Source organism: Sycon ciliatum, chromosome 11, assembly GCF_964019385.1.
Source record: "Sycon ciliatum chromosome 11, ocSycCili1.1, whole genome shotgun sequence".
In the NCBI taxonomy this organism is placed as follows: domain Eukaryota; kingdom Metazoa; phylum Porifera; class Calcarea; order Leucosolenida; family Sycettidae; genus Sycon; species Sycon ciliatum.
Window position 1 is genome coordinate 10,507,888 of NC_088653.1, and position 25,750 is coordinate 10,533,637.

At 48.8% G+C, this 25,750-nt stretch overlaps 1 protein-coding gene across 1 annotated transcript in view; it reads left to right on the forward strand.

Moving 5' to 3' along the window:
• Positions 1-25,750, forward strand: part of LOC135827077 (uncharacterized) — a gene marked incomplete at its 5' end in the record, with an annotated part of 210,613 nt that overhangs the window by 23,799 nt on the left and 161,064 nt on the right. Inside the window, one exon of the mRNA XM_065339601.1 lies at positions 10,482-10,580. Coding sequence (XP_065195673.1) covers positions 10,482-10,580 — 99 coding nt within the window. The remainder of the gene's footprint in view (positions 1-10,481; positions 10,581-25,750) is intronic.

The following is a 25,750-nucleotide window of genomic DNA, read 5'->3' on the forward strand; positions in this document are numbered from 1 at the left end:
CCAATGGATGAGTCTGGCATCACCGACTGTGTGTCGTCCTTTGTTGTTCGTCTTGTTGTTGTCTTGCTCACTGTGTTGTCTGATCGTGTTTCTCTCGCTTTTCAGTTTGTTGCTGTGTTGTTGAGTTTGGTTGTCGGTATATTGCTCTTCTCGTCGTTCTGTTCTGCATTAATTTGCGTTGTAGATATATTTTGCGCTGTTGCGCGCATGTTGTTATTTGTTGGAGCTTTGGCCCTCGTGTTTCGGTTGGCCTTGTGTGCCTGAGTTTAGAGCGTCGGCTCTTGTGTTTTTTGGTTTGGCCCTGTGGTGCGGCTTGGTTGAGAGCGTCGGCTCTTGTGTCTTGGTTTGGCCCTGTGTCGTGGCCCAGTTTTGTTGTGCTACAATGTAAGCTGTTGGTTGGTTTTGGTTGTTCTGTTTTGCTGTGGTTCCTTTTGCTGTTGTGCATGTGGAACGTGGTGTCGGTTTATTATTTTTTGGAATGTCATCAAGGGGGCAGGTGTTGTGAAATGATGTGTTTTTTTCCTGTGTGATGGCATTCCCCAAACTGTCTCGTCTAGTCGCGTGCATGTGTGATATGAGCATGCGCGATTTTGTAGTCGAGAGTCCTTTTGTCAGTCTTCTTGTTCGTCCCTTTGAGTGTTGTCTCCATTTCCGTAATGTCAATAATAATTATGTAAACCAAAGTAGTCTTGTCCTTTGTGTCCTGCGTCCCGGGGAACGGAATGGCTGAGGTTCCGTTACATACCGCTCAATCTATGCTGCTATGATTGATAGTGCTGTGACTGCATGCAAATGCTTTGCTGCTGGCTCTGCACATCACAGTGATCATGTTGACCAATAAAGCATAGTGCATGCACATCTGGTACTCTACGTTGCTTGGTGCTCTACGTGACATTGAACGTGACTCTCTACGTCACATTGAACGTGCCTCTCAACGTGGCATTCATGCGTGGTGCTCAACTCCGATGTGGGAGGCGTGCGACGTGGCGTCACCATGGCATTTGTATGTGGCGCTCAACCTGGGCGACATTCGACATTCGTTCGACGTCGCACTCGAAGTGTCTTGCTAGAGTTTGCCTGACTATATATTTCGATCTGTGCTGTATGTACATTATTCCTGTTTGCTTGTACTGTTTTACCCTCCCACCTTCCATTTCTCATTACTAATTTACTTTGATAAAGTGAATAAATCACGGGGTGTTGCCCACGCTCATTTCCGGCTACTTCCTTAGAAGCTTGGCTCCGTCAACATTCTGCTCTTGCAGTGTCTACCCGGCCGACCCTGAATCCTCTCTTGTACATACTTGGCTCCGCTAGCATTCTGCTTCCGCTGTGTCTACGCATTTCTCTCCGTAGCCTCTCACTCCGATGACCGGCACTCCCCCGTACCGCAAGTTTCTGCATGTTGTAGTAAATGTGTGTGTATTTTTTTTTGAAAAGTGAGGCACGCGTTTTTCGGGGTCTTCTTTTTTATCCTTTTTTGCAGCCCAGCCGACATCATGCCGGACTGGAAGTAGACTAGACCAGTGATTAGAAGTAGAGTAGTGTCGGGAACTTGCCATGCCCGGAGCTACCACGAGAACTAACTATCGTGTATCAGCCTTGACTGAATCTGAGACGAAAATGTTGGGCTCCCTGCCTAGTCTCGAGTCGGATGTATCGGCAGTGCTAAAAAGTCTGGCCGCACTTTTCTCCGAGGCCGCCGATCACGAGGATCGCCTGAACAATAGGTTCGATGAGCTATCCAGACAAGTATCTAAGCTGAAGGAGGAGGTAGCTTCTCTCAAAGAATCCCCCATTGCCGCGGCGAAAGCTCCTCAGCCATGCCAGCCAGGACGTACTACGAACCGTGATCGTACCCTTACTGACCCCCGCACAGCCTGCAGGCCATGTAGCAGGAGTTCGAGTACGAGTAGATCTACCAGCGCGCTGAACCAAGGTCCAGCATCTGATGCGCCCCGTACTGAATTTGAAAATGATGCTCGCCCAGCAGCCAGTCCTAGCCACAATGTGGACAGCGTGAGCGAGAGTGACGCGGATGATGGTTTTCAGCAGCCGCGGAGACGAAAGCGCAACAAGAGCACAAAGGTGTTGCAGCCCATCTCCGACGATGCATGGAAACTCATTGCAAATGAGCCCCACAGAGCGAAGAGAGCTGTCGTGTATGTTGGTAATCTCAGCAGGGAGACAACTGAAGACCGGTTACGCCAATTTGTTGATTTGCGTAGCAGGGCCGTCAACTCCGACACACCAGTAGTGCTCTATACCTCTACCATGCATGACAATGATAGCGGCTGCATATTTGCAACAGCGATGGTGGATGCCAGCTCCCTGCATATCCTGCTGGCTGCCAACTTCTGGCCAAGGCCACTTTACTGCAGGAGGTGGACCTTCCACACATCCGACAGTCACAAGACGGCACAAGGGTCAGCTCAGCCTGGCTGCGCACCAACTTTGCCGACCAGTGATAAACAATGATGGCAGCACTGGGCGACCCTAAGTGTAAACTACTTCTAACTAATGCATTTGGCCTGATGTGTAAGCTTGGTGAATTCCAGAACGTAGTCACCACACACCTACCAGACATTGCCATTGTCACGGAGACGAAGTTCAACGCAGAGAAATGTATGATTGTGGATGCCATGCTGCCAGGTTACCAACCGCCCATCCGTCGTGACCGTACATCACAGGGTGGAGGCGTAACTGTGTGGTTGCGGTCCGGTCTGGCCTACAGAAATCTGGAGCAGGTGAGCTGCCGTGACCTGGAGGTAATATGGATTACTGTGCAACTACAATCAGGCAACAACGTAGTGGTATGTGCCGCTTACCGGCCAGGCACGTGTTCTGACAGCAACATCTCCTTGATCGAGCATATTGATAGCACAATTGACAGAGTGCGGTCGCAAGGATCTAACATCATTATTGCCGGCGATTTCAATGTGCACAACCGAGCTTGGCTTCACAGCACCAGGACGAGCGTTGCTGGTGAAGCTGCAGAGGACATGTGCGCATTGCATGGTCTCACCCAACATGTACTGGAACCCACCCGCGATGCTAACACTTTGGACCTGGTCATGACGGACTTCCAAGACCCCGTCCACATTCAGGTAAAAAAAAGAAGTAAATTAAAAGAAGTAAATTATCAGGTATCTCCAAGCACGTCATTTCCTCACTGTGGCAGCAGTGTACTCAGGGGTCTACCATGGAGGGTCGAATGCACGGGTTTTCAGGGTATTAGAGGGAATGAATCTCTTCATACCCTCCAGGATCCTCTCTGAGATGCCATTGCATGACAGGTCTGGATCAGTCCAAGCAATAGCTGCCCAATTGGTGGTTCTGACGAAGTGACGGAGCCTGGCCCAATCTGCATGCTGATACCTCCATACAGTTCTTGATATGGGAGGCTCGCGTGACGCACGGATCTGGAAGTCGACAAGTAGACAGCACTCTGCTTTCTGTACAAGCTCCATTGTTCAACTGGCCCAGATATGCTCCTCGCCCGTCTTCCACCCTGAGCTACCAACACATCAAGCCATAGCACACAACTGCATTCATCACACCAGTTTCAGCTCGCCCCCACTCTTCCCCTCAGAGAACGGAATGATGTACTTTCATCCTTTCCTCAGCATGTTGTGGAGGTCTGGAACCAGCTCCCGCAGTGTGTTCTGCTGAACCCGTGAACAAGGAAAGCATTGCAGATGTTCAAAGAGAAGGGCAATGCCCACCTGCACTTTACCTACTGGGAGTGGGTAATGGACAGGCTACGAACTAAAGACAAAAGACGAAAATGCTCTAACTCGGTTCCCTCTTCCATTCACTTCTAGACTCTCTCATATTTTACCTACTTTCCCCTTAGTACCCCCCCCCCTCCATTATTTCGGTAATAATTTTATGTTGTTTCTCTAGAGCACTTTTTTCTTTCTTCCTTTTTTTACTAGCAAACACAGCCCTTCCAATAATCAGGGGAAGAGGACAACAGTTTACTGAAATGACACTGGACAACAAGACAAAGGGGAGTAGGGGCAATGTGCCAATGTAGTTGGCGAGGCTCATGCGAACGGAGGTCTCGGAATCATAGTCTACGACCAGGCATCGATAGCAATGCAGCTAGGAAAGGAGAGAGAGAGAGAGAGAAAGAGAGAGAGAGAGAGAGAGAGAGAGAGAGAGAGAGTGAGTGAGAGCGTGTGAGAGAGAGAGAGAGAAAGAAAGAGAGAGAGAGTGGGATAGAGAGAGAGAGAGAGAGAGAGAGAGAGCAAAGGAGAGAGGGAGAGAGAGAGAGCCACGAGAAAGAGAAATGAAATAAAATAAAACAAGAAAGAGATGATGCACGAAGGTAGTTGACGGGTGACATAGCCTCACAGGGAGTCCACAGCCCAGAGCCAATTATTTTGACGCAAGTGGCGGTGGACCTTCGTCTTGAAGGATTGGAGAGACTTCAACTGGGGCATCGGTTCCGGACACATGTCTTGCGGAAGCCTGTTTCATTCATCCACTACACCCTAATTATGGGAACGAACGCTCGAGAAAGTTGGGGGCCGCAAGGAGGACCACTGTTTGTAGCTGATGCTGATGGCGGACACGGTCTTGAAGGCACATTAGCTTGTACATGTACATTAGAGCGTACACTTGGCGGCGGGCAGCTACCCTCTGCAGCAAGGCATCAGGACCAATGATAGAAAGGGCCTTCCGCTGTGCTCAGTCGAGACTTTGCAGGTGAGAGTTGGCTGCGCCCATCCCTATCAGTGGCGTGCATTCGAGTACAGGGCGTACGAAGCCTCTGTACGTTGTCCAGCGTCCTTCACGACCAAGGAAACTTGATGCTCCACGCAGAAATCCTAGCCGGGCGACAGCACGAAGATAAACATTGCGAAGATGGCGTCTGAAGGTGAGTTTGCTGTCGAAAGTCACTCCCAGGAGCTTCAGCTCATCCCCCTGGGAATATCATGGGCTCTGAATGTTAGTTCTGGGAGTAGCCAGGGGTTGCGGTGGTGGCCAATATGCAGCAGCTGCGACTTTGTCGGCTCAAAGCGAACCAGCCATTGTTCTCCCCAGCTACTCAATCGATCCAGGCCAAATTGCATGTCTGCAATACTGCCAGCAGAGTCATTTCTAGATCGCATGATAATGTACAGCGTGGTGTCATCTGCGTACACACCCATTCGCGTTGATGGGGAAAGACACGTCTCAGCATCGTTGACATACATCAAGAATAAGGTGGGTGCCAGGATGCTGCCTTGGGGTGCGCCAGCTTTAATCTGGAATCGAGCAGATTCCTGTCCATTAACGATTGCGCTTAGTGTGCGATTCCGTAGATAGTCCAGTAGCCACTGCAGCAGGCCACCGCCAATACCGAGAGTCGCCACTCTGTGTAGGAGCACTGACCACCATTCCTTGTCTCTCAGGCCTCCGCGCGACAGTTTCCGACGAACTCTCAGTTCCCAGGATGTGCGAGCTCGCACATTCGCGAGGATAGCATCTTCTTCTGAGCTCATAAAGCAAGCCTTGTGGGCTTCGCTGACAATATTGCGTCTTAACGCCTTCCATGCCTTGTTTTTAGCGTTAAATGCTGTGGTGCACTCAGGAGTCCACCATTTGGGGTCTGCTGGGCGGGTAACAAGCTGCTTGGCGGGGATAAATTTCTGCATCCCGCTGGAGATGACGTCACTTAGCTTCCTGCAGGACTCTTCAGGGTCGTCAGTCGCAATGGTGGACCAGTCAGAAGCGCCCCCAGTCTGCCTGATTGTAGCGCCAGACAGTCCTGGAGGTAGCTTGCTCAGCATCAGGGGTGAGATAAAAGTCGGCAAGAGGAACCCTATGGTCAGAGCAACCAAGTGGCGCTTTGGCAGTGGTGTCGATAGGAACGGACATGTTGGAGAGGATGAGGTCCAGGGTGTTCAGACGCCTAGTCGGCTGCAAGACATGCTGGTGGAGTTGAGGCTCAGCACACAGTTCTTCCTAGGCCTCTCCAGCTACAGTTGTTTTACTGCTGCAGAGCCAAGTCTCTTGATGGACATTAAAATCCCAAGCTAGCTCTATGTGAGTGCCGTGAGTGCGGGCCACGTATAGTGCAGGTCCAAGATACTCAATCAGACAGGTGTCGTTGTCCGCACAGGATCCAGCCCGAAACAAGGCACAGATAACAACAGATTGTTGCGTAGAAAGACTCACTGCGAGCCGGAGGACTTCGTGGTCATCAGTGGGAATCTGGTCGAGGTGCACCACTGGGAGGCCGGACTTCACCCATACAGCAATGTCGCCACCAAATGCATCCCGGTCACGTTGGATGGGAAGCGAGTATCCTGGAAATATCGTCTCAGAGGCTACAGTCTTGGCCGAGAAGTTCGTTTCTGTGATAACTGCTATGTCAACGTTATCGTTGAGCAGTGCATGCTGCCACGCTTCCAGATTGTTGGTGAGACCAAATGCGTTCGTTACTAGCCAGCGGAGCGGCGGAGCTGAACTGATCAATGGGGGGGGGGGGGGTGGCGCCAGCTAATGCCGTACTGTCTCTGTAAGCGCTGTCACCACCATCAGGTGTAGGGTCATCTTTCGCAGCGCTGGCAGGGTGTTGTCGGTTGGGCTTCGGACGGTCTCGGTACTCCCATGGCCGGGCGTATAGAGGCCTTGACCAGAAGTCCGGAGTTATTATGAGGCTCAGGTCTGTGGCATCTATACATAGCTGACACCTTTCCCGTCTGCGTTGTGTGGATGCTGCCGTTATGAACACCGGCCGTTGATCCCCTTGCCTCGAACTTGGGTAGCAATGAAGCCGAGATCCTATGGCCAGCAAGCTGCCCCTCCCTTTCCTCCACCCGTACCATTCCGTATGTCTCATTGCCGCCTTGCTGCTTTGTGCCGTCAAAATAACGATGTACCGTATTTTTCCGGTTGTAAGTCGACCTTTTACGACTTAAAGTAGAAGAAGAAAGGATGGGGGTCGACTTACAACCGGGATTCGACTTATAACCGGGAACTATCAGTATCTTACAAAAATTGACCTGCACTGCATTCACGAGTGCACCATGTGAACACATTTTTCCCAGTTTATTGGCCTTTTTCAAGGATTGGGACGTTATATCCTCCAATAAGGAATGTTTACATGATTTGTTGATGTGCTAGTAGCAGGAGGTGGTTAGTAGTGCTTCTTTGGGTGAAAACTTTAAAACGCAGAATTGAGACCTCCAGACTTACAACCGGTAAAATACGGTATGTGTTTTGTAAAAACAGTATGATAATAAAGCGCACGCATCCGCCAAAATGTGCCGTAAAGTGTTGTTCCGCTTGATGCGCTTGAGTCTCCTTGTCGTCTTGGTCGTCCTCCTAAATTTAATTCACAGTCTACTGTTGGATCATCCTCTTCCGGTGTAGATATGCCAACTTGCTTCTCCTCCTCCGCATGTGTGGGGCTGGAGTCAACCCAGAGAAATGTGAAAGTTGGAGCAAGGCCCACCCCAAAACCAACCAAACTGTGAAAGGATTTACCAGCGTCACATGAAGCCAAGTGAGAAGACGTACTGGAGAGGACCGACTTTCAATGACAATAGAAGTGATAACAAAAGTGGATGTTAGACAACGTGGAAGACCGCTTAATTAAACCAGAACTTTGAGACTAGAGAAGCTAGAGTGAGAAGCTCCATGAAGAATCATACTGGAGGAGATGCAGCTGAAGGGACAATGAACTCCACCAGGCCATAAGATGGGTACTGTGATGTCACGCAGAGGAGAGATGACAGGACACTTGAGGGGACAACAAAGAAAGGAGCCCAGAGTGGTACTTCATCTATCTAAAGCCATCTGTCCACGTATGCTAATTGTCGGTAGATCTACTGTAATGACGTTTGCTCAGTACTGTCACGTGGTACAGGTCGATTGCATTCGGCTGTGTTAGAAGCGTTGTACAAACTTAAGTTTGATCCTATGCTTTGTTTCCAGAAAGAAAATGTATTGTCTGTACAATTTGTTGATGCTATTCCTCGTCGATGTGGGAATAATGCTACACAATTTCTTCACTACGCAGTTGTTGTTATGTTGAGTCCGAAGAAGGTCAACTGACGACATCTTCTCCAGACATTACAAGGGACAACAGGAACAAGTTATTGGGAACGACATTTGGGCCTCAACCAGCGAAAACAGCCCTTGGGTCAAAATTTTCAAAATTCCTTTTTGGTTAGAAATTTGTTCAAACACATCTACTGAAGGACCTCAGCCAAGAAAAAGTTCAATATTCCGATTCTTAACGGGTGTATGCACCAATATACAAGGTGTACTCCAAATTGGTGCAATGTATGTATACGATATATGTGTACAATAAATATTTAGCATTCTAAGGTGGGTAGGCAGCTTGAATACCTTTGAAATAGTGCAGTAAGCAGCTAGAATGACAAAGAGTAGCTGAAGAGTGCGGAGACATGATCGACTTATTATTTTGCAGCTGCATCCTGCGTGGGGTCATTCCGCAATGTCTTCCATTTCTTCCGCCGCAGCTGACGACACGACGGTGTTCCTCAAGGAAGTATACTGGGGCCTACTCCTTTCTTGTTATACGTGAATGACAGTGACACTACTCTCGGAGAGGGCGTAGATCTTGCTGTCTATGCGGACGATACCACACTGTATCAGTGTCTCGCAGTGGGCGCAGACGTGAATGAACAAAGCCGTGTTTTGCAGCATGCAGTGGATGACCTCTCCGCCTGGGGCAAAGCCTGGAAGATCTCATTTGAGCCCACCAATCCCAGACCCTCACCATCGATCACCATTGGCCATGTCGGCAGCTCCCAGCCATCTCCTTCGATAGAGTACCAGTTGTGAAGGAAGCAGAGCTCAAGCTCCTAGGAGTCCAGTTCGACACACAGTTGTCTTTCCACCAGCATTTGCGCTCTGTAGCCGTAAGTGCTCGCCAGCGGTTACACTTCCTGAACAGAGCTGCCCCCATCCTTGATGTTCGTGGAAGAGAGCGGGTCTACAAAGGCTTCGTCAGACCAGTAATGGAATAGTTCAATACTGCCCGTTGGTCTGGATGGGGGCTGCCACTACAACTCTTTGCCAGCTCGATGCAGTTCAGTTACGAGCTCTCAAGATCATCTCTCGTGAGTCATGGCTCCCAAGTCTGGCCCTCCGCCGTGCTGTTGCTGCTCACACGTACTTATACAACCTCCAGTGCCTCCCAACTAGCTCATCACTGCGAGCAATGATCCCTGCCACTGCACCAGAGCTGCAAGGGCATCCTCGCACTCGTCAGCAGAGCCGGATTAGCCATGAATTGCAGTTTGCCATGCCCCACAGCCGTCACTCGCGCAACAGCGTACAGCGATCATTTCCATCCGCCATCGTTGAGGAGTGGAATCGCCTTCCTCCAGAGCTCATCACAGCACCACTTGCTCTACCTCGCCTCCAGCAGTTCAAAGAAGGCGTTCATAAGTATCTGCGATCTGCTGACTGGCATTGGGCCTCTACGCACCTGCGATCTGTGTATGTGTGTGTGTGTGTGTGCGTGTGTGTGCGTGCGTGTTTGCTTGCGTGTGTGTATAGTGTGTGTGTGTGCATGTGTGTATAGTGTGTGTGTGTGTGTATATAGTACTTGTGTGTCTCTTTGTGTATAGTACTTGTGTGTGTGTGTGTGTGTGTGTGTGTGTATGTGTGTGTGATGTGTGTGTGTGTGTTTGTGTGATGTGTGTGTGTGTGTGTAAATGTGTGTGTGTATAGTATGTGTGTGTGTAACACTTCCGTGTGTGCGTGTGTGTGTGTGGCTGTTCACGTGTTCGTGTGTGTGTGTGTGTGTGTGTGTGCGCGCGTGCGCGCGAGTGTGCGTGTGTGTGTGTGTGTGTGCGTGTATGATTTCGGATACCTGCTGCTGGTTGTATGCAGTTAATGTATGGTGTACCTGAACCTCAATTTTTTTTCTCCCATTGAACAACATTCCGTGACCGTGCTGCCACCCTTATTTCACATTTGCTCTGTAGTGCTCCTGCTCATTTTTTTCTATTTTCGTATTTTTCTGTTTGGCGCGCATGAGCAGTGCTGAGGCCGAGACCACTGGTCGGTTTAGCTGCTCTTGCCCCGCCTCCACTGCTTCGGCTGCCATTGCTATGTGCATCCCTGTGCGTTTTTTCCGGCGTTTGCACCATGATGGTTTGTGGTTAGCTTGTAAAAAAAGTGTGTTTGTGCGTGTGTGTGTGTGTGTGTTTGTGTGTGTGTGTGTTTGTGTGTGTTATCCCATCACTAGTTGCTGTGTCTAACGTAGCTGTTCTTTACCATTGCTTCTGCGATGGGCAGGTCTGAGATCGGGGATCTGAGGTGTGTGTGTGTGTTTTTGGATGTGTGTGTGTGTTTGTATGTGTGTGTGTGTGTGTGTGTGTGTGTGTGTGTGTGCATGCGTGCATGAGTGTGTGTGTGTGTGCGTGCAAAGGTGTGTGTGCATCAACATGTGTATGAATGTGGGTATGTGTGTACATGTCTTGTCTTTAATTTGCTGCTACTTCCAGGATGGTGACACACCATTACATCGTGCAGCATATAATGGTCATGTTTCCACAGTGGATTATCTTCTCACTTCTGGACATTCGTTGGAACCAAGGAATAATGTAAGTCAGATTATCCCTGTTGCATGCTCGTTTTTATGAGCAGAAAGAAGAATTACGCAGTTGAATAATTTTTTTGCGAGTAAACTACCGTGCCTCCTCTTCATGTTGTGACGTACCTTCTCCCGTACATTGTCTCCTTCCGCATCAAAAAGGTAATATAGCGGCATGAGCAAATGAGAGCAAGAACAATGAATTATGTATAGGCATGATGTATATTGGTCACGTATTAATCATCGTTGTTTTTAGCTATTCTGCTTTGACCTAGTTTTATCACTATATTGCTGTACATAATTTATTGTGAAAAAGGAGAAGGACAAAATGTTCCGAGTTATGACTAACTGTCCACCAACGTAACCAAACCTTATACAGTCAATGAGTGCGACCATTTTTTTTAATTTATTTACAATGAACACAGCTCACAGGCAAAGACAAAAAATGCATAGTGGGAGCATAGCGATGGTAAAGGCTTTTTGCCCTCAGCCAACCTGAGGTCTCGACGTCATGGGGACATAAAACACACCAAAAAGAAAGAAGAAGAAACAATTGAAAGGAGTGACAGGTACATGATACGAAATGTTAGGAGGGGAGACAGGACATTTCAAGGAGGAAAAGATCACACAGCCAGTGTTAGGTGGAGAATGAGAGAAAAGAAGAACAGTTGTTATTGGGAGGAGTATTTGGAGCGGAATTTAAAAGTCATGGGGTGAGGCAGATGTGATGCTGATACTCAGAGATGGTCATGTACCCATGACCAGTCGTTGGTCTTCAAAGAATGGTTGGCTGCAACCTTTTAATGTTGCAAGTTCTTGGTGCAGAATGGACCAGAGAAGACTCCGGCGGGCAGCTGGTTCCAGATGGGGACAACTGTGTGAGGGTAGGCTCGAGACAGGTTGTTTCGGGAACGGACTGGAAGTTCATTTGCCAGTTGGTGTGCATGGGCATAACATCTCTAAATCGTACTACAGGTGGAGTGGACTGTTTGGTGTTGGGGTTGCTGGGGTGGCAGCATCCTCTGTAGAAGGGGATGTGCATCTGGACAATCCATCTTGTACAGGAGGCAAAGTGCTGCAACCATCCGACGAAGAGCAAGACTCGGGTAGCCAAAACATTGGGGCGATGGTTTGGATGGCCCGGGCTTGCACACGGTCGGGTCTTGCAAGATGGGATGGGGCTGCTAACATCCAGACGATGGAGCAGTACTACATCACTGGGCGCACAAAGGCATTGTAGGCTTGGATGCGACCGGGCACGTCTAAAAGGTGGAAAGCCTAACACAAAGCGCTAAGTCGCTGTGTTGCCCGGAGGGCTACGATACGAAGGTGGCGCCGGAAGGTAAGCTGACCATCAAAACTGACGCCTGAGCTTCTCTTGTTCCCTCAGGTTAGATCCGTTGAAATCAATCTGTGGCATGTTCCATTTGGTGCGGTGGAAGCTAACAGTCAGTGCTTGGGATTTGGCTGGTTCAAATTTCTATCTTCAATTCTTGACTTCAGAGGGAGATGTTGTTGACTGCTAGCTGGAGGGCTTGGGTGGTGGTGGTGATGTTGGCATGCAGTGTAGTGTCGTCTGCGAATGAGGCTAGGTCAGCACCGGCTGGTACGTGGTCCTCGCAGTCGTTCACGTATATGAGGAAGAGAGTCGGACCCAGAATACTGCCCTGGGGGACTCCAGTCCGAATTGGGAGCCTTGAGGGATCCTGGCCACAAATGACCACTTGAAGGTAGCGTTCAATGAGGTAGCTGCTGAGCCACTGGTGCAGTTGCCCACGCAAGCCGTATACGTTGGACTTGTGTAGCACACCGGGGCGTGATACGCGATCAAACGCGCCGGCTATGTCAATGGTGAGTATGCGTGCTGCACCTTTCTCCCCGGCTGTATGCAGCCACTGGTTGTGGAGGCTGGAGAGGAGGTCGGCTGCACTATGGCCATGACGAAATCCAAACTTGTGGAGAAGACGTTGTTCGACTCGAGGAAATTAAGTTATTGTTCTGTTGATGATTGTCTCCATCACTTTGGACAGAATACACAAGAGCGAAACTGGACGGTAATTGGAGGGTAGAGACTTTTCCGTTTGAGTATAGGGACTATGTTGGCAATATTCCATGTCTTGGGCTGTATCCCAGTTTGGAAGCATTGTGTGAACAGTGTAAAAAGAGGTTGTTCCAGTTCAGCAGAGCAGGTTTTCAACACTCGTGCCGGTATCCCATCTGGCCCGGTAGCCTTTGATGGGTTGAACTGCCAACGGGTGCGCTCGACAGCAGCCACACGGAAACGGCCATCCGAAAGAGCCTGTTCATTTCGAGGCCTGACATATGGGAATGGGGCTGACAGTACATCTTGACCAAGACTGCATTTACTTCCAAAATAGCGGGCCATGCATTCTGCTTTGTCTGCGCCGGCTGTGTACTCACGTCCATCGGGATCACGTAATGTCGGAACAGATTGACTACGCCCATTGCCAGAGGCACACTTGACGGTGTGCTACCGGTCACTGGGTGGCAGCTGCTTTGAGGTCATTTTCTGTCTCAGTTTCGCCATGAAAGCACTCTTTGCAGTTTTGAGACAGGCAACCGTTGAGAGCCTAGCATCTTGGTAAGCTGACTGTCGATTGTCGTCAGACGAGTCATCTCTCAGGTATCTCCATGCACGTCATTTCCTCACTGTGGCAGCAGTGCACTCAGGGGTCCACCATGGAGGGTCGAATGCACGGGTTTTCAGGGTATTATAGGGGATGAATCTCTTCATACCCTCCAGGATCCTCTCTGAGATGCCAGTGCACGACAGGCCTGGATCAGTCCAAGCAATAGCTGCCCAATTGGTGGTTCTTACGAAGTGACGGAGCCTGGCCCAATATGCATGCTGATACCTCCATACAGTTCTTCACATGGGAGGGTCGCATGATGCATGGATCTGGAAGTCGGCAAGTAGACAGGCATGGTCAGATTTACCAAGAGCTGGCGAAACAGAAACAAATAATTCTACGGGTAGGTCGGTCATCATCTGGTCCAGTGTCTTGCAGGCGTGCGGTGTTTGGTCGACTAGCTGTTCAACACCGTGCAGGTAGCACATGTCCTCTGCATGCTCGACACCTCTAGTTGTTCTGCTACTGTGGAGCCACTCTTGGTTATGTACATTGAAGTCCTAGCAACTATCACAGCAGAGTTGCGGCAAAAATGGCACAAAACTGACAAGGAGTACTGAGACATTCCGCGACCTGACTCCTAGCTCCAACACTTCTCCAAGGCGCACAAACCAACAACCTTCCAACTTGGAAGGCTCAGGTTCGGAAAGGTCCAAGAGGGGAAGGAAAGCGCAACGAAGAAGAGCACATGCTACGCGCCACGGCAACAAAGAATGCCAAATGTTACTGGATGATGACGAAACTAGTTAGACTATTGGACATACCAGCCTTACTACAATTCGACGACGCAACAGACCACCCAACTTGGGAGGCTCAAGTTTATGTGGAAAACAAAGAAAGGGGAAGCTAAGCGAAGACAAATTGTGACACACTGAAACGTCAACATTCTACTGAACTTCACTACACGGTATCATTTAAGTGTGATAGACTAGTTATGTGCAGTAACAAGTTGTTCCACACGACGTACGTTTCGCCTTAAAGGTTATGGCGGCTCATAAGGTGTGCAAAGTTGAACTCGGATGGTGAGCCAATTAAATTATGGTGAAAAAGGAGAAGGACAAAATGTTACGAGTTATGACTAACTGTCCACCAACGTAACCAGATCTTATACAGTCATTGAGTGCGACAAAATGGTGCTTGGTGGACAGTTAGTCATAACTCGTAACATTTTGTCCTTCTCCTTTTTCACCATAATTTAATTGGCTCACCATCCGAGTTCATAATTCATTGTATTTGCTCTTGTTTGCTCTTGCTTGTAATAATATATATCACCTGAGGAGAAGGTACGGAATTTTACTCGCGAAACCATTAGTTTTCAGAATGTTGTTGAAGAGCCTGAGGTTTTTCCTATCAACATTTTTCCTTACCTTCATTAGCCTGGAAAACGATACCGTAGTTCCGCGCATATAAGCCCACAGGCCTATATCCGGATATAAGCCCACCTCCGTTTATAGGCCCATGGGCTAATAAACAGACCCAAACACCGTTAAGGACCCGTTTGTCAAGTGTATTTTTCGCAATACCGGTACAGAGCTGTTCTTGTTGATGATCCAGAAAACAAGAAAGTGAAGGGTTAACCCTCGACCCCCATGGACTCTTGACCGATAGTACAATATGTCAGTGCAGACCAGGGAGTAGTAAAATACAGTATTCACTACTCCCTGGTGCAGACTCCCTGGTGCAAACTAGATTACCAGTACCGGTACCTGCGGTAGGCGGACAACTGCGCACGTGCACGGACTTGTACTTTTTTGCGTGCCAGCTGCCTTCAAAATTCGAATATAGGTCCAGGGCTAAAAAACGAACCATTATTACAGATTTTTTCCCCCGAAAATGCATTATTATTTTCGTATATTAGCCCATGGGCTTGTATGCGCGGAACTACGGTAATAAGTTACTTGCGTCACCTCAAACGTGCTCGTAAGTCCAATGTCTTGAAGAGATCTGGTATATGTTTCCAAGTTGGCTATTCGAGGATCGCAGCATCTCAGCTTCCTCCGGAATCCCTCTCGAGTGCTGGACTCCAGGTGTCATTGTGTGATCTGCAAGCGCTTTGTCCGAGCACAAACCACTCTGGCTCACCTAATTGATTAGGGACCGTACCTTTGCCTCCTGTACAATATGCATTGTCCAGATGCACATCGCCTTCTACAGAGGATGCTGCCACCCCAGCAGCCCCAATCCCAAACAGTCCACTCCACCCGTAGTGCGTTTCAAAGATGTAACGCCCACGCACACCAACTGGCAAATGAACTTCCAGTCCCTTCCCGAAACAACCTGTGTCGAGCCTACCCTTGCGCAGTTTTCCCCGTCTGGAACCAGCTGCCCACCGGAGTCTTCTCTGGTCCATTTTGCACCAAGAACTTGCAATATTTCAAAGTTGCAGCCAACCGCTGTTTGAAAAACAACGACTGATCGTGGGCACATGATCATCTCTGAGTATCAGCATCATATCTGCCTCACCCCATGATTTTCAAATTCCGCTCCATGTACTCATTCCAATAATGTGTTTCCTTCTTTCTCTCCTTCTCCTCCTAACACTCTCTGTCTTATCTTTCCCTCCTTCTAATGTACTGTCTCTTCTCCTAACATTTAGTGTCATGTACCTGTCACTTTTTTCATTTTTCTTCTTCTTTCTTTTTGGTGCGTTTTATGTCCCCATAATGTCAACACCTCAGGTCGGCTGAGGCCAGAAAGCCTCACCATCACTATTCTCCCACTATGCAATTTTTCTTTTGCCCGAGAGCCATGATCAATGTAGAAAATGAAAAAAGAAAGAAAAACCTCCATTGCCTCCATCCACAGAACGCTTGGAGCACTCTGCTTTCTGTACAAGCTCCATTGTTCAACTGGCCCAGATATGCTCCTCGCCCGTCTTCCACCCTGAGCTACCAACACATCAAGCCACATAGCACACACCTGCATTTATCCCACCAGTTTCAGCTCGCCCCCACTCTTCCCCTCAGAGAACGGAATGATTTACTTTCATCCTTCCCTCAGCACGTTGTGGAGGTCTGGAACCAGCTCCCGCAGTGTGTTCTGCTGAACCCGTGAACAAGGAGAGCATTGCAGATGTTCAAAGAGAAGGTCAATGCCCACCTGCACTTTACCCACTGGGAGTGGGTAATGAACAGGCTACGAACTAAAGACAAAAGACGAAAATGCTCTAACTCTGTTCCTTCTTCCATTCACTTCTAGACTCTCTCATATTTTACCTACTTTCCCCTGAGCACCCCCCCCCCTGCATTATTTCTGTAATAAATTTATGTTGTTTCTGTGGAGCACTTTTTTCTTTCCTTTTTTTTACTAGCAAACACAGCCCTTCCAATAATCAGGGGAAGAGGACAACAGTTTACTGAAATGACACTGGACAACAAGACAAAGGGGAGTAGGGGCAATGTGCCGATGTAGTTGGCGAGGCTCATGCGACCGGAGGTCTTGGAATCATAGTCTACGACCAGGCATCGATAGCAATGCAGCTAGGAAGGGAGGGAGATCAAGAGAGAAAGAGAGAGAGAGAGTGAGAGTGTGTGTGACGGGCGAGAAAGAAAGAGAGAGAGAGAGAGGGATAGAGAGAGAGAGTAAGAGAGAGAGGGAGAGAGAGAGCCACGAGAAAGAGAAATGAAATAAAATAAAACAAGAAAGAGATGATGCACGAAGGTAGTTGACGGGTGACATAGCCTCACAGGGAGTCCACAGCCCAGAGCCAATTACTTTGACGCAAGTGGCAGTGGACCTTCGTCTTTAAGGATTAGAGAGACTTCAACTGGGGCATCGGTTCCGGACACATGTCTTGGGGAAGCCTGTTTCATTCATCCACTACACCCTAATTATGGGAACGAATGCTCGAGAAAGTTGGGGGCCGCAAGGAGGACCACTGTTTGTAGCTGATGCTGATGGCGGACACGGTCTTGAAGGCACATTAGCTTGTACATGTACATTAGAGCGTACATTTGGCAGCGGGCAGCTATCCTCTGCAGCAAGGGGTCAGGACGAATGATAGAAAGGGCCTTCCGCTGTACTCGGTCGAGACTTTGCAGGTGAGAGTTGGCTGCGCCCATCCCTATCAGTGGTGTGTATTCGGGTACAGGGCGTACGAAGCCTCTGTACGTTGTCCAGCGTCCTTCACGACTAAGGAAACTTGATGCTCAACGCAGAAATCCTAGCCGGCTGACAGCACGAAGATAAACTTTGCGAAGATGGCGTCTGAAGGTGAGTTTGCTGTCGAAAGTCACTCCCAGGAGCTTCAGCTCATCCCCCCTGGGAATATCATAGGCTCTGAATGTTAGTTCTGGGAGTGGCCAGGGGTTGCGGTGGTGGCCAATATGCAGTAGCTGCGACTATGTCGGCTCAAAGTGAGCCCGCCATTGTTCTCCCCAGCTACCCAATCGATCCAGGCTAGATTGCATGTCTGCAATACTGCCAGTAGAGTCATCTCTAGATCGTATGATGATGTACAGCGTGGTGTCATCTGCGTACACACCCATTGGCGTTGATGGGGACAGACACGTCTCAGCATCGTTGACATACATCAAGAATAAGGTGGGTGCCAGGATGCTGCCTTGGGGTACGCCAGCTTTAATCTGGAATTGAGCAGATTCCTGTCCATTGACGATTGCGCTTAGTGTGCGATTCCGTAGATAGTCCCGTAGCCACTGCAGCAGGCCACCGCCAATACGGAGAGCGGCCGCTCTGTGTAGGACGCCAGGGTACGACACGCGGTCAAACGAAACCAGCAATGTTGACAGCCAGGACGTGGGCACAGCCACCAGAACCAGCTGCCAGCGACCAGTCAGGCCGCAGTACTGCTAATAGGTCCGCTGTTCCAAGGCCACTGCGAAATCCGTACTGCTTGGTTGACAGGAGATGATGTTTTTCAAGGTGCTTCACAATTTGACAGTTCACAATTCACTCCATCACTTTGGAGATGATGAGGAGGAGGGAGACTGGGCGGTAATTCTAAGGGTTGGATAGGCTGCCCTTCTTGCACACTGGCACAACTCGAGCACTCTTCCAGGCCTCTGGCTGAACACCCTTATGGAAGCACAGGGCGAAGAGGGACGTAAAAGGCGATGCAAGTTCATGGGTGTTGTCCGGTTCGGACGCCTTGCCAACGTCGAGCTGGTTTAGGAGGCGTTCCACTGTTTGCAGGCGGAAGTGGATTCGGGTAAGTGGGGTGACCCCGGGTTGGCGAGCATGAGGGAGATCCCCCGGGCCCAAGTCATCATCTCCAAGGCTACGTTTATTGGCGAAATAGGGACCAAGGTAGTTCGCTTTGGCAGCATAAATACGGAGTTGGTGACCAGCGTCATCCACCAGGCATGGTATAGGGGAGCCGAGACTGGCGTCAGCAGCAAATTTGAGCACTGACCACCATTCCTTGTCTCTCAGGCCTCCACGTGACAGTTTCCGACGAACTCTCAGTTCCCAGGATGTGCGAGCTCGCACATTCGCGAGGATAGCATCTTCTACTGAGCTCATAAAGCAAGCCTTGTGGGCTTCGCTTACAATATTGCGTCTCCAGGCCTTCCATGCCTGGTCTTTAGCGTAAAATGCTGTGGTGCACTCAGGAGTCCACCATTTGGGGTCTGCTGGGCGGGTAACAAGCTGCTTGGCGGGGATAAATTTCTGCATCCCGCTGGAGATGACGTCACTTAGCTTCCTGCAGGACTCTTCAGGGTCGTCAGTCGCAATGGTGGACCAGTCAGAAGCGCCCCCAGTCTGCCTGATTGTAGCGCCAGACAGTCCTGGAGGTATCTTGCTCAGCATCAGGGGTGAGATAAAAGTCGTCAAGAGGAACCCCATGGTCAGAGCAACCAAGTGGCGCTTTGGCAGTGGTGTCGATAGGAACGGACATGTTGGAGAGGATGAGGTCCAGGGTGTTCAGACCCCTAGTCGGCTGCAAGACATGCTGGTGGAGTTGAGGCTCAGCACACAGTTCTTCCAAGGCCTCTCCAGCTACAGTTGTTTTACTGCTGCAGAGCCAAGTCTCTTGATGGACATTAAAATCCCCAGCTAGCATTATGTGAGTGCCGTGAGTGCGGGTCACGTATAGTGCAGGTCCAAGATACTCAATCACACAGGTGTCGTTGTCCGCATAGGATCCAGGCAAAAACAAGGCACCGATAACAACAGATTGTTGCGTAGAAAGACTCACTGCGAGCCGGAGGACTTCGTGGTCATCAGTGGGAATCTGGTCGAGGTGCACCACTGGGAGGCCGGACTTCACCCATACAGCAATGCCGCCGCCAAATGCATCCCGGTCACGTTGGATGGGAAGCGAGTATCCTGGAAATATCGTCTCAGAGGCTACAGTCTTGGCCGAGAAGTTCGTTTCTGTGATAACTGCTATGTAAACGTTATCGTTGAGCAGTACATGCTGCCACGCTTCCGGCTTGTTGGTGAGACCAAATGCGTTGGTCACTAGCCAGCGGAGCGGCGGAGCTGCACTGATCAATGGGGGGGGGGGCACCAGCTGATGCCGTACTGTCTCTGTAAGCGCTGTCAGCACCATCAGGTGTAGGGTCATCACTCGCAGCGCTGGCAGGGTGTTGTCGGTTGGGCTTCGGACGGTCTCGGTACACCCATGGCCGGGCGAATAGAGGCCTTGACCAGAAGTCCGGAGTTATCATGAGGCTCAGGTCTGTGGCATCTAAACATAGCTGACACCTTTCCCGTCTGCGTTGTGTGGATGCTGCCGTTACGAACACCGGCCGTTGATCCCCTTGTCTCGAACTTGGGTAGCAATGAAGCCGAGATCCTATGGCCAGCAAGCTGCCCCTCCCTTTCATCCACCCGTGCCATTCTGTATGTCTCATTGCCGCCTTGCTGCTTTGTGCCGTCAAAATAACGATGTATGTGTTTTGTAAAAACAGTATGATCATAAAGCGCATGCATCCGCCAAAATGCGCCGTAAAGTGTTGTTCCGCTTTATGCGCTTGAGTCTCCTTGTCGTCTTGGTTCTCCTCCTAAATGTAATTCACAGTCTACTGTTGGATCATCCTCTTCCGGTGTAGATATGCCAACTTGCTTCTCCTCCTCCACATGTTTGGGGCTGGAGTCAACCCAGAGAAATGTGAAAGTTGGAGAAAGGCCCACCCAAAAACCAACCAAACTGTGAAAGGATCTATCAGCGTCACATGAAGCCAAGTGAGAAGGCGTACTGGAGAGGACCGACAAAAGTGGATGTTAGACAACGTGGAAGACCGCGTAATTAAACCAGAACTTTGAGACTAGAGAAGCTAGAGTGAGAAGCTCCATGAAGAATCATACTGGAAGAGATGCAGCTGTAGGGACAATGAACTCCACCAGGCCATGAGATGGGTACTGTGATGTCACGCAGAGGAGATATGACAGGACACTGAAGGGGACAACAAAGAAAGGAGCCCAGAGTGGTACTTCATCTATCTAAAGCCATCTGTCCACGAATGCTAATTGTCGGGAGTTGTACTGTAATGACGTTTGCTCAGTTTTGTCACGTGGTAGAGGTCGATTGCATTCGGCTGTGTTAGAAGTGTTGTACAAACTTAAGTTTGATCCTATGCTTTGTTTCCAGAAAGAAAACGTGTTGTCTGTACAACTTTTGATGCTATTCCTCGTCGATGTGTGAATAATGATACATAATTTCTTCACTATGCTGTTGTTGTTCTATTGAGTCCGAAGAAGGTCAACTGCCGACATCTTCTCCAGACATTACAACGGACAACGGGAACAAGTTATTGGGAACGACATTTATTATAGACGACGAGACAAGAGACCAAGATGAACGAAACAACTACATTGATGAAGAGTGAGAAAGCGAGATTATTGAAGAGAGCGAGATTATTGAAGAGAGAGCGAGAATATTGAAGAGAGGGAGATCGACTCAGAAACAACGCAATATAAAGGGCATGGGTAGCTATGGCAAACATGGGCGCGCAAGTAGCTACCCAGGCCGATGGAATGAAAGGTGAGTATGACGTAGTACGGGTGCATGCAGGCCGGCCAGCTTAGGAAAGGTTGTAGGTAAGATTGAACGGGAGGAGGCACCTATCAGTGATATTATATCTCCTTCTAAATCTTGACATATTTCTACCCTGTCACGAGAGTTGTATCTCAGTACATTTACGCTCTACGTTGTACTTCGAAGTAGTATTTTTCATTTCAGCCATTACCTGTATAATCCTGGAGAGAAAGGGAAGAAAAAGGCTTGATACCTCATGTAAAAATGTCTTCTGGAATGGATGGGTTAACTGCGCAGATTTACGCGAACTTGGCTTTGTTTTAGAAAAAAATGAGAAAATGGACACATCAAGTTAATGACCTCCTAAGCGTCATCGAAATTGTCATCGAAATTGTCGCAGTTTGACTTTTCATATAAACGGGGTATATACTCACCAGCAGCCGTACCACAGGTAAGGAATCAGACATAGATGATAGTCATCAGTATAGGGTGACTGCAAAGTGTTGTTTTTTCACGGCTGAGCGTAGCGAAAGAGTGTAAAAACGTATTTTTCACTCACCATTTTTCTGTCGTGCTCTGCTCCTCTTCCACTGCGCAACTCTCCCCCACCTGCCATCGTGGTCTTGTATTCCTCGTATAGTTTTTTGAAGTCCAGGGATCTAAGTGATAAATTATGCCATCTACTCGCAGCCAAGGAACCGCGCCTCCTGTAGCTGATCCTGAGCCTGCCCGGACCGACAGACGACGCCCAGCCACCACCTCCGCCACCTCACCTGCCCCACCAACACCAAGCTCGGCAGATGAGGAGATGCCCTCGTGGTTCGCCTCCGCATTTACCAACCTGTCATCACAAATCAAGGGAGAGGACTAGAACTGATCTCAGAAAATTCGAAATCGGCATTCTTGCACATACTTCTCCCACGATAAGTTGAATAACTCCACTAATAACTTGTAGGTCGATTTTCACTATCTCTGACTTTCTGTTAGGCTCTATCCATAAGTAATACATTTCCTGTAGACATGACAAGCATCAACGTAAATGTACAGTGAGGGAAGCAATGTCAATTGCTAGCGAAATACACATCGCAACGCAATTCCCTCAAAGTTTATCGTAGAGCACTGGGATTTTGCAAAGACCTCTGGATTCCGGTAGCATGATTTGGTCATAGCACCTGGCTGGCTAGGGACGCGCAAAAATGGACAAATCCCCAGCTGAAGTGCATTTTACAAGCTCATAATACAGCTTGAGATATAGCCCGACTACAGGACCTTGGGTCGCGTTCGTTCGGGTTTCTTCAAGACGACAGCTGAGAGTTTTCTGTTGCCGATAGATCTCAGTAGTATGTATAAAGCCGGTTCTGTGAGAGGTACATGATCCAGCCCGAAAAAATGGAGTTCTATTGATAGTACCCCATTTTTGGGGTTTTTACGATAAAAATGATTTTTCGGGTGAAGGGTGGATTGTACCCCACCTTTTGAATTTGAGATCTTACGTGCCTATGTACGTGAAAAGAGACTTTGTGAAGAAGAGACTTTGTGAAGAAGAGACTTTGTGAAGAAGAAGAAGAAGAAGAAGAAGAAGAAGAAGAAGAAGAAGAAGAAGAAGAAGAAGAAGAAGAAGAAGAAGAAGAAGAAGAAGAAGAAGAAGAAGAAGAAGAAGAAGAAGAAGAAGAAGAAGAAGAAGAAGAAGAAGAAGAAGAAGAAGAAGAAGAAGAAGAAGAAGAAGAAGAAGAAGAAGAAGAAGAAGAAGAAGAAGAAGAAGAAGAAGAAGAAGAAGAAGAAGAAGAAGAAGAAGAAGAAGAAGAAGAAGAAGAAGAAGAAGAAGAAGATCAAGAAGGGGAGGAAAACTGTGTCATCATAATGTTGTTCATGAAGGAAGATACGTATGTTCTTCTTGTGGACTTGTCATGGATGTGGTTTACTTACCTGAAGTTGATGTGCATAAGAGATGTAGTTTGATGAAGAAGCCTTACGCTGCAGATGAGCGGTTATGTGGTGTGGATCGTCATCTTTTGCATTTTCTTTCGAAAACTGAACTCTTATCCGATCAGCTTCGTGTACACCCTCTTTGAGAGCAGATATGTGCGATGAAGAAGTCCTGTTTGTACAAGAGTACAAACTATGCTATAGCAATATCCTGTATAGTAGACGATACGAATGTGGATGCATTACGTAAACTGCATTCTTATTTACCTTATAGCAATTTATCCTGGTTGAGGTTCAGTCGAATCATTAAACCTCTTCCTCAGCATTTTCCACTCCTATACATACTGCATCTCATGGAGTCGACTAGGATGGTGTCTTCATTGCAACTGTTCACGTTGCGTTCGAATTTGCTGCTTTTATCTCCATCTGATATATCTCTTATGACACCATTGATTGATGCTTATTGCTGGGAAACCTATTCACTTGATCACGTGATCCAGAACATGCACACGTTTGACTGTGATCTTATTTCCATACTGTATCAATTCACTAAGGTGGCGGTATCATGTAAGGAATCTTTATAACGAGATATGATTTTGGCGGGCACGATGCTGATTGATCAAATGTTTTTGGCGCGCTTGATGCTGATTGGTGAAAAGTTTTTGGCAGGCTTGATGCTGATTGGTCAAATGTTTTGGGCGGGCTTGATGCTGATTGGTTAACCCATATCTTATCATTTCAATCCATCTCCCTCTCTGACTCGTATAAATACGAATGATTGTCCTGCAGTTGAGTCATTCGTTCATCGTGAGTTGTCCTGACTTCACTTCCTAGAAGATGGCTTCCCTATACGAGCGACAGATGAAGAAGTATTCCGCTCTTCCTGCTGACCCTCCTCGAGTTGTGCTCTCTTCGAAGCCAGTACCGGCTAAGCGTCGCTATGTATTACCTGCTCCTACCAAGCTCGACAAAGAAATTGTGGTGGATGGGTTTCAGGAGGATATGCAGCTGTCCTACAAGTTATCGGGTGAATCCTTCTACAAACCTGGTAATAAGATGTACTTCCCTTCGGAAGCTCTGCCAGCCTGTGGTAGTATGGCAACAGCCCGCAAAGATGCTCAAGGACAAGTTTACATCGAACTGAACGAGTCCAAAGAGTTCATCATTACGAACTTGATCAAGACTTGTCCATCGCTCCGTGACACTCTCCGAAGTGGACGTGTGGAGAAGATCAAGACCAACTTCTACACATCACGTTCGTCCGACGGTCAATGTCGGGTGAACATCAACGGTGAAAACAAGCTAGTCCCGACCAGCTCGATCGAACTGGATGTGGAACAAGATGTACTCATCTACCCCGGGGCAGTCTCCCTCGACACTGACGAGCAAGTGATGAAGGTACGTCTTGCTGTTGCTCCAATCATCTGCATCAACGTGGAACCCAGATGTTTTCATCGTGCTCTGGACGCACACATGACACTTTCTATCACGGAACTAAAACAGCTGACTGAGAGCTTCACATCATTTCGCAGTGTCGTCGTGCAACAAGACAATCAGCTGGTAGAGACCTTCCAATAAGTGTTTAATGAACTTCCTTCTTTACCACACAGCTGATCATTCATTCTGATTCTATCCTATATTTACTTCACTCTCCACAGTGACAGCGCCCAACTTCTGGCCAAGGCCCGTATACTGCAGGCCATGGAGGTTCTTAGAAACCAGCTCTGAGGGCAGCACCAGCAGTCGCAGCCACAGCAGCAGAAACAGCACCTCTGCCAGTGTTCTGACTAAACAGCAACAACAGCAGCCGGGTTCAACGTCCTCCTCCTCCCCGCCGCCACCACCACCGCCGCCACCACCACCGGCAGACTTCATCTCCACTCCACTACACAGTGGCCAAAAACGGAGAAACTCCCACCTTTCCCCACCAGAGGCTGGAGACCTGAAGAGATCAAACGGATCTGCGCCACAACATGACCAGCATGATGCGCAGCCACCCCAGCAGGATGCCCAGTCCTCCCATGCCCAATGATGGATTCCAGACCTCTGCGACTGCTAGTGACTAATGCATTCAGCCTGAGCAACAAGATAGGTGCCCTGCAGCATACAATCCTGCAGTATAATGTAGACGTGGCAATAGTAACAGAAACGAAGCTCTGCTCAGATAATTCCTCCCATGAGTTGACCATCCCAGGATACTCACCCCCTATAAGGAAGGATCGAGATGCCCATGGTGGCGGTGTGGCAGTGTGGGCTAGGAGTGAACTATCCATTACCCACCACGACGATATAGATTGCCGTGATCACGAGCTCTTATGGATTTCCCTGGCAATGCACTCCGGAACAAAGATTGTTCTGGGTGCGCTCTACCGGCCTGGCTCTTGTGCAGAGACAGACACCAGCCTGATGGACTACCTAGACAACACTTTGGATGATGTCCGCCGTCTTGGCAGCAATGTGATAATTGCAGGGGACTTCAACGTGCATAATTCAGCCTGGCTACAGAGTAGCAAGACTACCCGAGCCGGTGAATGCCTGGAGGAAGTCTGCGCAGCACATCATCTTGTCCAGCATGTCACCCAGCCAACCCGCGGCAACAATACTCTCGATCTTATCATCTCCGATTTCTCACACCCCGTATGCACCACAGCCTATGCACCA